This window comes from Poeciliopsis prolifica, unplaced genomic scaffold, assembly GCF_027474105.1.
Source record: "Poeciliopsis prolifica strain line A6 unplaced genomic scaffold, Auburn_PproV2 SCAFFOLD013, whole genome shotgun sequence".
In the NCBI taxonomy this organism is placed as follows: Eukaryota; Metazoa; Chordata; class Actinopteri; order Cyprinodontiformes; family Poeciliidae; genus Poeciliopsis; species Poeciliopsis prolifica.
Window position 1 is genome coordinate 5,843,878 of NW_026562388.1, and position 14,836 is coordinate 5,858,713.

The 14,836-nt window shown below is 36.8% G+C and overlaps 1 protein-coding gene across 2 annotated transcripts in view; it reads right to left on the reverse strand.

Moving 5' to 3' along the window:
- Window positions 1-14,836, reverse strand: part of alk (ALK receptor tyrosine kinase) — a 357,833-nt gene that overhangs the window by 49,772 nt on the left and 293,225 nt on the right. For both annotated transcript variants that reach the window (XM_055038127.1, XM_055038126.1), the window contains exons 7-10: window positions 10,808-10,936; window positions 9,096-9,199; window positions 6,008-6,180; window positions 3,416-3,510 (exon numbers count right to left, since the gene is read on the reverse strand). In XM_055038127.1, the coding sequence (XP_054894102.1) occupies window positions 3,416-3,510; window positions 6,008-6,180; window positions 9,096-9,199; window positions 10,808-10,936 (501 nt within the window). The remainder of the gene's footprint in view (window positions 1-3,415; window positions 3,511-6,007; window positions 6,181-9,095; window positions 9,200-10,807; window positions 10,937-14,836) is intronic.

The window sequence follows — 14,836 nt, forward strand, 5'->3', positions numbered from 1 at the left end:
AAAAAAAAAAAAAAAAAAAAATTAAACAAAACTGCGTTCTGGCAGTTTCTATGGAAATAAACAAAGGCACACATTCACAAAGAGAAGAATGAACTTGCTACATTGTCTTACCCAATAAACAAATTTAATAATACTGGATGAAAATAAAATGCTAAAACTGACAGCCAAGTCCAACACCTGAAGGGCAGCAGATGCATCATCACCGTGATTTTCCAACCATATATCACGTTGCAGCACAGAGATGTATAGGGTAACAGCCACGGATGGCTGATCCTCTGCATAATATGTTCGCAGTATGTTTTCCCACCAAAACACATTACAGTGTCGTGTCACTCAGCACAGATATCCTTCATGTTCATCAGTCACAGTAATCTCTCTTGGAAATTACGCCTTTTAGAGCGCACACATCTCATGTTGGCTCTTTTGGACATATAGGCAATGAAAAGCGACTGTGTCAAGTGCGGCTGCTGGTAATAGATACGGGCTGCAAGATGAAGAACTTTTCATCTGGAAAAAGAGCAAAACGGGAATAGATGATCCCTCACAGTGTTGACATTCTGGCGATGCCGCTACGGAGGACATAAAACACAAATTGGTGCGCAAATATCTTCTGTAAAATGTCATGTGCTTAAATAAAACAGACCTTGGCCCAGTAAGGATGGGTGATGGAGGATGATGACGACCCCTCCTCTGCTAGTTGGTCACACCTCCTTCAGCTGATTAGCTATGTTGAGATTGTGTCCTCACTGATGAATTGCGAAAGAAATGAATACTGGAATGTAGATAAGTGCGAAACTATTTCCAGGATATCTAAAATCTAACAGTTTTTGGCACAACAAGCCTCCATATCCTGACAGGATCAGTGTAATAATTAACCTACAAGCGTCAGATGATGCATGGGTCTGAGCCTGCCATGTCCCTGCCCTTCAGAGAATAATACTTCACCACTGCTCCATCTGAGCACAGCTCTGTCTGTTAGAGTTATATTCGGCGCCTGAGATGCTTGAGTCATTACTATTCTCATCACAGTTCAAACAAATTCCCTCAGATAGGTAGACACAGGGGGAGGCTCTGAACTCCTAACCTTTCATTCCCATTCCTACATGGCTGTCATCGCTCTCATGTTTTCGTACCAATAAACTGCCTCAGTTATAACACAAAAATATCTGGAGAGGTCACTCGAGAGTTGACCTTTCTAAGCTAGCAGTAAAACACTGGAACATAAACCCTCATCAATCAGCCAGAAACAGCCCTGACATTTTAAAACCACATCAGATGTTCTTAGAGAAAGTGCTTTTGAAGAAATATCATTGACTGTCACTTCTACAAAGATTTGCTAATCTATGTGGGGTCAAGTTTGCAAGCAGGTTTACCTAACACCATTTACTTAAAGTGGAGTAGAAATATTGTCATCTTTAGTAAAACTGCCTTTAAATGGCTTTGCCTTACAATTTACAACTCTAAATTTAAGAAAAGAAAATGTGCTTAAATGGCAATTAACATATATTCATCTAGTGCAAAATACAGACTAACAAGATGTTTTACATTATTTAAATAAAGAAGACCAAAATGCAGAAGCAATGAGTGAAAACCTGTTCATAACCAGTAATTTAATAAAGGAAGGAACTATATTTACTGAACTGCATGGTATGGTAGCTAAATAACATTAGCTACCATAACTATGCGGATGACACACAGCTCTACATTACGATGTCAACAGGTGACTCTGAACCCATCCAATCACTGAATAAATGTTTAGAACAGATTAATGTGTGGATGAGACAAAACTTTCTCCAGCTGAACAAAAACAAAACTGAAGTCATTATTTTTGGACCTAAAGAGGAAAGATCTGGAGTCAATGCACAGCTTCAGTTATTACAACTAAAAACAAGTGATCAGGCCCGAAACCTGGGAGTAGTGATGGAGTCTGACCTGAACCTTCAGAGCCACATAAAGACAATTACAAAGTCGGCCTTCTATCACCTGAAAAACATCTCCAGGATTAGAGGACTAATGTCTCACATAGATCTAGAGAAACTCATCCATGCGTTTATCTTTAGTCACATTGATTATTGCAACAGCGTCTTCACAGGCCTGTCCAACAAATCAATCAAACAGCTGCAGCTGATCCAGAATGCTGCTGCCCGTGTTCTCACTAGAACCTGGAAGATAGAGACATAACACCAGTTTTAAAGTCCCTCCACTGGCTTCCCTGTAGCTCAAAGAATGGATTTTAAAATACTGTTGTTAGTTTACAAATCACTGAACAGTTTAGCACCACAATACATCAAAGATCTGCTGTTGTTGTATCAACCTTCCAGACCTCTCAGGTTCTGTCTGCTCTGCATCCCCAGAACCAGAACCAAAAGAGGAGAAGCAGCTTTCAGCATCTATGCACCAAAAATTTGGGACAAACTTCCAGAAAACAGTAAAACAGCGGAAACCCTGACTTCTTTTAAATCGCAACTAAAAACCACACTGTTTAGAATTGTATTTGAAATGTAATATGTAACAATGTATAGTCTATTATATGTTTCATGACTTTGTGTTCTTGTGTTTATGATGTAAAGCACTTTGAAATGCCTTGCTGCTGAAATGTGCTATACAAATAAAATTTGATTTGATTTGATCTGTAGTAAACATATTCCGTGTGACTTTATCAATCGCTCACATCATTGTGGGAGACGTTTGGCCCACTCTTTACTAAATATTCGTTTCTAGAGTCTGGACTTTGACTACCCCACTGCAACATCTCTTAATTCTTTTTAATTTTTCACCAAGTATTCTGTTGTAGATTTGTTGCTACTGTGATCACATTCATTCTCAGATGAGACTTTGTGTCTTTCTGAGAGTTTTATCACCTGAAGAACATTTCAAAAGGTGACACTCAACATACTTACCAAAGTCTGCAGATGGATGGTTTATTTATGTTAAATGGTTTCTAAAAATCGTCCTCACTCCCTGAAGATCGACTAAAATCACTTGGAAGCTCTTCCCAGATTGGTGGGTAAAAAGTATTGCTTCTCAGAGATTATTGCTTATGCCTTTCCACCTTGGTTTGTGTTAACACACCTTAATGAACCAGACAAACAACAATGCAGTCATTATGTTTGGAGGTTATTCGTTAATGAGTTGTTTTGGGGTTTTTTCAGTACCAAAAAAACTGCTTCCCCTTTACTTCCTATGAATGTGGTAAGAACGGGCTCAAATTGTTTTGTCAATTAAATAAAGTGCTGCGGTTCATTTCGCTCATTTCACTTTTTCAAATAAAAGTGACATATCAATTCTACTGAGCTCATCATCCATCACTCATTTTGCCTGAGAAACTCAATCAATCAAGCACAGTCAAATAATCTTAACCACAATCAAGTACTAAAAACAAGACTGGAAAAAATAAGATTTTTATAACACTCACATGCCAGGAAGCAGTCCATGTTGAAAGAGATGTTGTCGAGAGAAACGGCTGAACCAGGACCAAGTCCATCTTCTGCTCTGAATTGGAGCCAGTACCTGAGGAGGGGCAAATATGATTTAGCAGCTAAAACAACTTTGAAATTATTAGGCAGTTTCTGGGTGAAGAATGATGAAGCCTTTTTATGCTTTGGGACAGAATTGGTTTTAGACAGAGTACTCTGTGTGCTTCCTGACATCTCAGTTTCTATTGTTAACAAAATCCTGCGTTTTCTGCATTTACAAATGAGCTTTGTGATTTTTTATTCAAAGGGAAACCATTTGTGATGTTAAAACAAAGGTACAAATGTAGCCATGGTTACAAAAACAGCACAAATGTGAAATGTAATTCAAACCGGGTGGCCAAATAGCAGCTTATGCCACACTAATAGCTTCCTTGGGCCTTAAAAACACAGCACATGAATGTTATTATGACCCTGAAGTGTTGGATTTAAAAAAATATTTCTGAATGTCTGCTAATAGATGTCAAAGTGTTCTTTAAAATATGAATGAGCCTGTCAGAAATTCTAAAAGGAAATTTTAAACAGTAATTTGAAAATAAATGATAACTGAATTATTAATAAGAATGAATATGTTAAACTCTGAAATATATGCTTGACTTCTTTATCCAAGACATTGAATAAGAAGTATGCAAAAGCTTATAGATACCATTTTACTTTTCAGTGATTTACAGTTTTGCTTCCCACCAGTTTAAGTAATTGAAATGGTGGAGAACAAAAAAATATATATTCCTTATTAGTTGTCAAGGTGGCACTTTTCTGGCAGAACCAAACTGGTTATACCTTTGATTTTCAGAGCTCTTTTCACCAATTCAGAGTCCAAACAAGATATACATTTGTTACGATTTCTCCCTCATCCTCCGTTCTTCCATCTTCTTTACAACACCTTACTCCAAGTCCGGCATTTTCTCATCGTCAGAATGAAAAAAAAACATAACAAACTGAATGAAAATAAAGTACTGGAAGAGTTAAATGCTTTGTGTATCACACTTATTATTTGAGAAGAATAATGTACTCAGGAAGTCTTTTTATCATAATCATTGACCAATGAGGCGAGAGAGAGCTGCCAGTGTTACACAGCTAATACTTTAAAGACAAAATGAATAGGACATCTTAAACTTTCTATTGCATCTAATATTCATGTTCAGATTAACTAACTGGAACAGTTTGTGTGTATATTGCAAAGCACCAAACATTCATTGTCTCAAGTGATTCTTTTACAAGGAATTTTAATTTGTTTCTAATTCAGATCTGGAATTATCCAAAGTAGGAAACCACTAAAGCATCTGTGCCGGCTGCTATGTCCCAGCCACAGAACCATCTTCAGGTTGAACAAATGCTGAGAAATGGAACCTGGAGAGCTACATCATCATTTTTATTTTCCAGCACTGATCTAGTTAGTAGAAGAGATATAGAATTATTGTTATTCAATTAATTTAGCTTTTGTGCTTACTTCAAAGAAATCAGGAATTAGACCTTAGAATGATTAGTAAGAAATATAATCCATAATTTACATGTTGATATTATGACTGATGAAATAAAACCTAATTTTGATAAAAGTCTATGTGCTTCTTCAGATTGGTTATAAAAACTGCTCACTGGAGAGGAAACAAATCATTCTTCAGCACAGATTTATTAAAAAACTAACTATTTTTTGTACTTTAATGAAACTCAAAGTAGCCATGAAATGTGCATCAATTGTTTTAACATAAATATTTAACCAAACTACAGAAGCAGTCCTCTCACAGACAGTGAAAGATTTCTATGTTGATGTGGATGTAATATTTCACTTGGTAGCAGTTTTATATATCGAAATTATCTGCTGATTCTTGACTTTTATCTACACATTAGGTGGCCTTTCTGTTTCTATTTAAGCTTTCCAAAGGTCACTGAGCAAAGTCTTGGACGTTCACCCAGTGCTTATGGACATGACATTCAAATCAAAAGCAGAGGCACAGCTGACTACATAACCCAGGAATCAAAAATTAATCACTCTCCGAGGAGCAGGATTATTCAAGCTTGAAAGAAACTCTCACTTAGGCAAACAGAGATGAAATGGCCTTTTCTGGGTTGCTTCTTTGTTTGATTTGTTTTAATTTCTCTCTTCTTGAAGGGAAATCAAGGCCAGAGTTAATTGGAAAGCAAGCAGAATGGGGGGAGTTTTGTGTATTAGGTCCTATTCACTTTGTCACAGACAGGTCGAAAGAAAAGAGAGAAGGGGTATTTTTTCTTTTTTTTTTTTACTGACCTACTCATTGCAAAGTCCATTGTGGAGACCCCAGTGGGATTCATTAATTTTGTCAACCCTAGTGGAAGCAGTTCCTTAAAAATGAAAGAAAACTCCACCTGCAGGGGTGTGAGGAAGTGGTGAGCATCTGTGTGACTGTGTCAGAGTCATGTTTGAATGAGATTCAGATGACTTATCTGCTCTTAAGCATTTAAAGTGGAGCTGACAGTTTGACGCCTGCAGACAATCAAAACACACTGCTTTGTTGCAATCACTACTGTCTGTCAGGAGGTGAAGCAGGTGAGCGTACCAGTCTGCCAGCCCGTAAAGAGGAAGCGTGATGAGCCTCCAGCCTCTCTCGGATTTGGGCTCGCTGGCTGAGTGCCACAGCCTGCGCTGCTCGTCTGGGCCTGTGCTGTTCTCCATGATCCACAAAGATAACGAGTCCCGCTGTGAGCCTCCGGAACAGAACCAGAACCTCACCTGTTGGAGTTAAGAGAAGATTTCAATTGTTCCAATAAAAGACCGAAAAGCCAAAAGTTTAAAGTGATTTCCCTTTGTTGCAGACACTAAAAAAGTTTCTTGTAAAACAAAAAAATGGAAGAACTCTTTATTTAAGGTTGTATGTTTAACCTCAAAAGTGTAACAACAAAAAGAATTTCACAGATTTAGACAAACGTTAAGACATACGGGAAAAAATTAGTATGGAAAAAAACAATTCACTATTGCTTAGGACAAAATTGACAATTGTGTCCCCTTCTCTTTCAACATTGCCTAATTTTGTTTAAGAATATAGACATTTGTGTTGACATCTCATATGATTCTGCCGTAGTTTTTCCTTCCAGTCATTCTGTGAAAAACATGCTGCTTTTTGTTCATTCTACACATTGCAGACTTTAAGCCACATTCAACTTTCGGACAAATAGTATTTCTTTTAACTCTAGAATACCTTGACATGTATAGATTAGTTAAGTCAAGAAGTGACTTTCTTTTGGAAATCCTTCCAAATAGGCCATACTTATTCAGTATTTTTACAACTGTGCAGTTATGAATTTTAACTATTAGCCCACAAGCTGAATTTGAACTCAAGGGAAACCCAGACATCCTTTCCCCGTAGGACACTCCTACAGGGGATCCAGTTATTCTCAGGTGAAAAGTTATAGTTCCTGCAGCGAGTTCTGTGTATTTTACCCTCTCTTCACAGCAGGATGTGGCTGGAAAACCTCTGAAGGGAAGCGCAGTAGAGGCATCTTGATCGTATGCCTGAACCACCTCAGCTGCCTCCGTTTGATAAAGCGGTGCAGCGACTCTATCCAAGCTTCCCGAGGATGACAGAGCTCATCCTTGTCTTTAAAGATGAGTCCACTCTGCACCCTGGATGCAGCTGCTTGTATCTGTATTCTCTTTCTTTCGGTCATGACCCATATCCCATGGCCGCATGTCAGCTTTGTGATCTCATCTTTGTCTTTTGAAGATTATGTGGTTCAGTTAGTGTCCATAGGTCATGACCTTCAGTGGGCAGTGCAGGGGTTTGCAGAAGAGCGTAACACTGCTGCAAACAGTGAGCAGCACATGAGAATAAGCTACTCTAGGTTATTCGGTTCTTGGAAGTCCTCTCTGTCTGGATCTTGTTTTGGATTCTGCATTATCCGAAGGAGTTTACGTATCTACGATCTTGTTCATTCGTTAAGACTGTGGTGCGGATGTATGAATTGCAACCACCTGCAGTTCAGTGGACACTACTCTGGTCTGTTAATATAAAGAAACAACTCACTCACAGAACAAAGGTCTACATTTAAAAAGGCCATCTGGATTCCACATTCACCTCATGCCCAGTTGTGAATAATCTTTCTGAATGTAGAATCACAGACTTCGAATATTTTACAACTAGTTTTAAAATTATTTAATTCTGTTCACCAACAATCTTTTCTCTAAAATCGCTGCTGAAGTCTTTTCATTTTAGTGTCACATGAATATGCACCTGTACACTAAACAAACAAATAAGGAAAAACCTTCCTTTATAAATGCGATCACACTATTATGTTGTTTTTCATTTTGGCTTCGTCTTTATTGAAGAAATGACAGTCTGGAATCTGCTGTGTGTTTTATTTTGTGGATTAGATTCAAATCATCTTAGCACATAGTAAAGAGAAGATGCAATTTTAAAATGTCTTCTATGGAAGTGAAAGAGGATGCAATTTTTTTTCACTATTAAACAAAGTACAGCTGGTGGTGCACAATGACTCTGGAAGAAACAGTGGTGGAAGCGAGGCTTGGGTCAGATGTGGGCCAAGTAACTTGATGCCAAGAAAGAGTACTACAGATGCTATTTTTGGCTTAAGTGCAGGAAAGACCAGAGGGAATCACACTGGATCTTTGTATATGTAGAGTAAACATATGATAGAGTGGAGAGAGAGAAGATGTAGTATTCCATGAGGCGGTCTGGGGAGGAGAGAAGTATGTTATAGTGGTGACAGATGTGAAAGAGGTCTGTAAGACAGCAGTGAGGTGTGCTGTAGAAGTGACAGCACATCTCCCTGTGATTAAATTGAAGGATTTAAAGGGCTAATCCTGAATTTTGTCTCATCTTTGGCGGTTTGCCACAAAGCTCTGAAGTAACATAGTTTAGAAGCAGCCTCAGCTACTCTTGACAGATGTAGAGCATCTCTACTGTGCCCAACATTACAGGTGCTGTTCTGACAACATTTCCAGAGCTCTCTGAGATCTGAAAATGCTTGTGGTCTGACCCTTTGACGCACAGATCTGCCTCTTTCTTCCATCTATTCTACATTAAGCTCTAACCTCGAGTTTCTAACTGTTCCTTATGCGTAAATGTTTGAAGAACTGTGCAAAGGGTGAAGAGGTTAGAGCTGAAAAGGTCAGGGTACAGAGCAGAAATAAAACAAATAAGCAAACCTCTATACCACAGGACATATACAACTTCACTCCAGAAAACATTGGGGTTTTTAAAAATGCATGAGTTTTACAACCTGTGCTCACCTTCTCTTTGAATCTTTTGAAACACAACAATTTCAGAGCTCTGACTCTCTTTTCTTTGCTTTCTGAGTTTCTGACCACATTTATAACTAAATTAATTCTTCTCCCACAAACTTTAAACTGGAAAACTTATTGCTTTGTTTTGCTGCTCCTCCATAAAAGAATGGTTTTATTCCCCGATGTTCCTAATAAATGTCTGGAGAGGAATCAGCCAATACAACTCCTTATCAAAACCAACAAGCAAGGTTTTTAAAATTTAACAACACGACACTAAAAATCTTAATTTCCCCCCAAAACGTCAGAAAAACAAAGGGCAATGAATAAACCTGGTTTGGGTTTTGTTGTAAACTATATTTGAACAGAAGGAAAAAAAAAAAAAAAAAAAAACTACAGGGACTCACTGTGCATGGAGAGTTTCTTAGAGGAGGGGGGAAGAGAGGACTCTTCAGCAGCGCTGACCCCTGCTGACCTTTGGAATGGCCCCCCTCTGTTGAAAATGTTATCCCTTTGCAAAAACACATAGATAAGACAGGTATGAAGGAACAGAATATAAAATAATCAAATGCACACTCAAAATGAAGACAAATTAAACCAGACTCTTACATACACTATATATGGAAAATAATATATATATTTTTTCTCATTATCAGAAAATCTTTTCTTGTTTTAGGTCGGTTGGGATGAGCAAAATTATTTGTATTTGCTAAATGTCAGAAGCATGAGTAGAATCAATTCTAATTCATACTTACAGACATTTTCTGTGACCATAAACGCTACCAAATATTACTGCTGGAACTTTTGGCAGCATTGCCTTTAACTTTTAAACTTGGGATCAATTGTTTTCTTTGTTTTCATTGTTCTTTGCTGAGTTTTTGGCCCATTTCCCCTGACAGAACTCAGCCAGGTCTGCTCACACACGTCACAAACTGGGATCAAACCTTTTTGGTGACCCTTCCAAAACACTTACGACCATTAAACATCTGGGAACACTCACATGTGCACAAATGTTTACTCATTTAAGATGTTGCTAAAACATTTCTACATAATGTTCCTTCCTCATAATGATGTATTTTGTAAAGGGCACCAGTCTTGGTGCAAATAAAGCACCCAGCATGATGCCGTTACCTCCCACAGTTTTGGATTGGAAGCTTTCCCCTTTGCTTTCAAACCTAGTGACAATGATTGTAGCCAAACATTTAATTTCAGTTTTATAAGAAGAACATATATGTCTACTAAAGGGAAGTCTTTGCCTCTGAATATATTTGAAAACTATAATTGACTTTCTATGTTGCTTTTGGAGTAAGGGTGGCTTCCTCTCTGACTAGCCATTCATCCCATGTTTCACTGTGGATAATAAAATTCTGTTTCATAAGTTATTTTTATTTTGTTTGATATGCATTGATATGCATATTTTAAAATTAAAGATATTCATCAGGTGGACAGACTGCTCAAAGGAACAATAATATCAAATCATTTCATTTAAATAATGTGATAAAAACATTTATTATTTTGGCATTTTGCAAACAATTTTTGAAACAAAAAATATTTTAATCTCATTTGATGTCACACAGTGAAATGACAATATGTATTTTTGTACCATGTATGTAAATATCTGGTTTCAATAGGATGTGGCTGTCTTCAGCAAACTTTAAACAAAACCGTTCTATTTTTCTGCATATCATTAATTTGTGTTTGTTTTTGTGCACTGTTGCTTAAGCGTGTCAAAGAATTAATTGACAGTGACTGAAGTTAACATCACAGTGGGGATGAAAACAACAGATTTATTTGCTCCTCAGGAATCAATAAATACATTTTCAGCCAACCCATCACAATGAGGCCAGCTCTCTGCAGCCACTTAAGCCCAGTGGGACTCTGTTTGTTCCAGTGTTCTGACCACTGATCAAGCCAAGAAATACTATATCTGGCACATCTGAAGTCTCAGTTGTTCCAAATTCACAAAGTCAATGTGTTCAAGGTTAGCTTTGTGTTATTTTGCTGTTTGAAATGCCCAATATTTGCCTCTTTGAAGTCCATCTCTGTAAGGCTCACCTAGACTTCTTAGAGGCTGGAAATGAATGTTAATATTATTACATCAGAGACGTGTGATACGGACCTGATGAGGGGCAGCTCTGCCTGGTTCCTTTAGATGGGGATCGTCTCCAGGAGAGATTTCGACCAGGAACTGACTGCCAGCTGCAATCGCCCTCTTCAAAAGAGCAGTAGCTACCGTTGAGAAAGTTTCCTAGAGAGATATAGGAGAGAATATCTCAGTGATTTATGTATAACGAAGCAAGGAAGTGGACTCATCACTGGCAGCCAAACATCCAAAGAGAAAGAGAACAGGGAGTTGAGTGACATGTAAAGATGGAGAAGCTCACAAAAGAAAGCAGGGTACTGGCCCACAGGATTTGATTTGGGCCAGTAAAACTGAGAAAGTGGTGCTCAATTCAGATTTTTTTCTCAAATACATTTTTCTCTTTACGAGATTGTTCAATCAGACTTTTGTGTGGACAGTTTACGACCACAAAGTGACCCACAGGCACAGAACAAGAACATAGACATCACAGCAACAAAATGATTACTGAAATAATAACGAATGCTGCTGTTTCGGGATCAATTTTAAGTTTGTTGAGCAACTGGAGTCAACTGTATCAAACCAAGACCAACATAGGATGAAGGAAGCTAGGAAAAGAGAAAGTTACCTATTGCTTGTGTAACCCACATAAAGTGGGGATAGACCTTTAAGGAATAGAGATTGGGTAGGTGGGGTGGTCTGCCTGGCTGTGCTGTTAGAGTGGTGTTAGTGTTGTTGTAAGTGTAGTTTTAGCACCCACAACAGGAGATTTTATAAATAGCAAGTGACGTCACAGGAAGTAAAAATCGGTGGATGTTTTTTTTTTTTCTTTTGAAATAATACTTATCTTTTTTTATTGCAAAAACAGAACAAACATAAACATCGGTGGATGTTTACATGGTGCTTGATGTCTGATTGTTATCCACGTCCATCTGCCTCCATCCTTCGTCTTTCGTGTTATCGTCTGTATGTATAATGTTTGTTATCTACTTATGTTTAGTTTCATGATATTTTACTGTAACAAATGGTGCATGTTGTAATCGTATTTTTTGTATTTATTTTAGTTTCACACTTTGTGCATTAGTAACCTGTGGAAAAGAGAATAGTCTTCAGTGTGTTAATGGAAGAAAGGTGTTGAACCTTGCTGCCGGTCCTTTACTTCGTGGTAAAGTGGGAAAGACAGTACACTGGCCAATGGGAAGTTTGGTTTCCATGAATGTTTAGACCAATCAGAGAGCCACAGAGGTTCCGCCATTTGTCATTATTTATGTTCATTATGACACAAGACTCACATAAAAAGTAGGATAAAATGTGACATTTTGAAAACTGTCAAATATGTATCCGATTTAGTACCACATATAAAAATTACACAAATCTGACATTTTTTGTGTGTGAAGAAATTTAAATTAGAAAAAGTGATTTGTGTTGTATTTTCTTGCTGTGTGAACATAGCCTACCTCATCAGTTTTTAGGACAAAATGTTCATTTGATACATCGTGTAGTCCCTCCACTAATACGTGTCTGAAGGAAGTTGATGAAGAGAAATAAAATGTGTTTCAAAGGTACCGAAAAACTGCAGAGTCTGTTATTGTCCATTTCACCATCTTCTATTGTTATACAATAGAAAAGTTCAAAAGAAAAATAAATAACTTAAAAAGGTTCAAGTCAGAGAACAACAATGGGTACTTCCCATCATAAGGACCTTGTAATGCTTCTCCAGATGAGGTAATACAATTTATTTAAAAGCATTCCACTCTGCATTCATTCATTTATTGACAGCGTGAGTTTCAGGAAAGCGATCCACTCCTTGTGGAACAGAGTGATGCGATTTTAAGTGCAGTTTAAAGTGTTCATTTGTACCATTTGACGTGAATTCAGTGAAACACAAAGAGCCTCTAGTTAGCCTCAGGAGTTTTAAATGTTTATTTTAAAAGTGAAAAAATGTTAACTCTCTCTTCAAGGACTTTGAAGTGATTTAATAAATGACTTTGGTCACTTTGAAACCTTTTCAACTTTCTGTGATTTCAATTTCTAATCTGCAATCACAAACCTCTTAGTGTTATTGTTGTTTGTCTGCACATTTTTAATTGCAAGTTCATTTCACTTTAAGCTGTGTGTTACTCAGACTGAACATTCAGGGCAGCTCTGTGTAAAAAGGCAGAGCTTATTTTAGTCGGTGCATTTTCTCTTCTGGGATTAATAGAGAAACAATAAGGAGCAAGAGAATGTTCTTCATTTCTTTTACAATAAAAAAAGGATCTAAATGTAATTAATGTGTTTTTGTCTTAGTTTGAATCGATTTTTAAAGTTTTATGTTTATACATTTAAATTAAAAGATTTCTTATTATATTTATGAAAATTAAAAAAGGATAATAAACAAGCACTAGAAAAGCTTACGCTGACCTTTCAGACATCGTTAAAAAGCACTGATTACAAATCCAAAACAAAGCAAGAAAAAAAACATACCTGCTACAATCTTTAGTTTTTGCTTCTTATCCAAAAAAAAGAAGAAAGAAAGGAAAAAGCCACGATCCACCTTAAGCTTTTCATCCAGCAATGTAATAGCTCTTTAATTGCTAAAGTTTCAGACATATTTCTCTTAAAATGTTTGAGTTAGTAAAGCAAAAACAAGACCCTCTGGCCAATTTTGAGTCTTCATATGAACAACACGATCAGCCATAAATATAAACCACAGAAAGCAGGGTTCAGCTGGGAAACCCACAAATAAAAACAAATAATAACCTACTGCTTACAAATATTCCTCTTATGATCTAAGAAAACATTGTGAGTTTCATCCATACTTAAAAAAGCTTGAATCTTTGGTTTCAAAGCTTTATTACAAAGTTAACTTTATGATTCTCTCATTTAAAAGTTGTTGGGGATTGGGGCCTTTTCACAGATTGTGTGGTAATAATTATGAAGGAGATATTGTTTTTGTGAACCAGACAGGCCAATAAAAGCCATCTTAGATTGGCAATTTTATAACAACATGTTTTGAATGTAAAGACAAACTCACATTTCTCAATGGAACATGTCTGTTGCAAACAACCTACATTTCCTACAAGAAATCCACTGTATCCCATGACAATAATAACCTTTCCTTGCCTCACTATGAGATTGTATGCATTAAAAAATCATATATCATCATGTCATGCATGTATGAACATAAAGATCTGGGATAGTTAAGTATTTAAAAATATTACATTTTTAAATTCAGACGAATTTAACAAAAAAAAAAAAACAACAAAAAGCTAACTTCAGCTTGTGACATTCAAGATAAAAAAAAAACATGAAGCAGGCCTCACCTGAAAGGTCTGAAATAAAGTTCAGTTTGTCTAGCAGGACTTTCCACATTTATCAGCATCTTGTAGTTAAAACCAATGAAGTATGAGACAAGATTGACAGTAAAAAAAACAGTATTTTTCTCCAAAACACACTGTATGAAAAGAAAAGACATTTGTGCAAAGTGCTGATAATCTGCTGCATTCTCCGTGTAAATGTGAAAGGTTGCATGACAAAACACAAAATTCCTCCAGGACTCAGGTGAGCGGCATTTTGAGACATTTCTAAAACATATGTTGAGACAAAACCTCAAGGAGTTTTCTTGAAGAAGACTGGAGAAAACTTTAGTCAACTTTTGGATTTTCTGTTTTACTTTTTGACTGAAGAAATAACATTTAATTATTGATGCTAGCGGTCGACTTGTGATTTGATCTCGAAGGACAGCTGTTGATGCCAGGTGTGAATCAGGCCTGGCGTGTCAATGCAAGACACAACATATGTTTTCCATGATCAGTAAGGGAAATAAAAAGCTATGCAGAAAAGTATTTGAATAAACAACAGTATTTTAATACGTTACATTTACAATGAAATAAATTGCTTTAGGAAATTATGCACATTTTAATTGAATGCTAAAACCAATTAAAGACTGCAAGTCTTACATATTTTTGAAGCAATGTTACCCTTGAAAGATCTTCCAATAGCAAGACATTTCCTGGTTAAATAAATGCTGAATAAATATAATTGAAAAAATAAAAAGCTCAAACACCCCTTAAATTATGGCTCCTT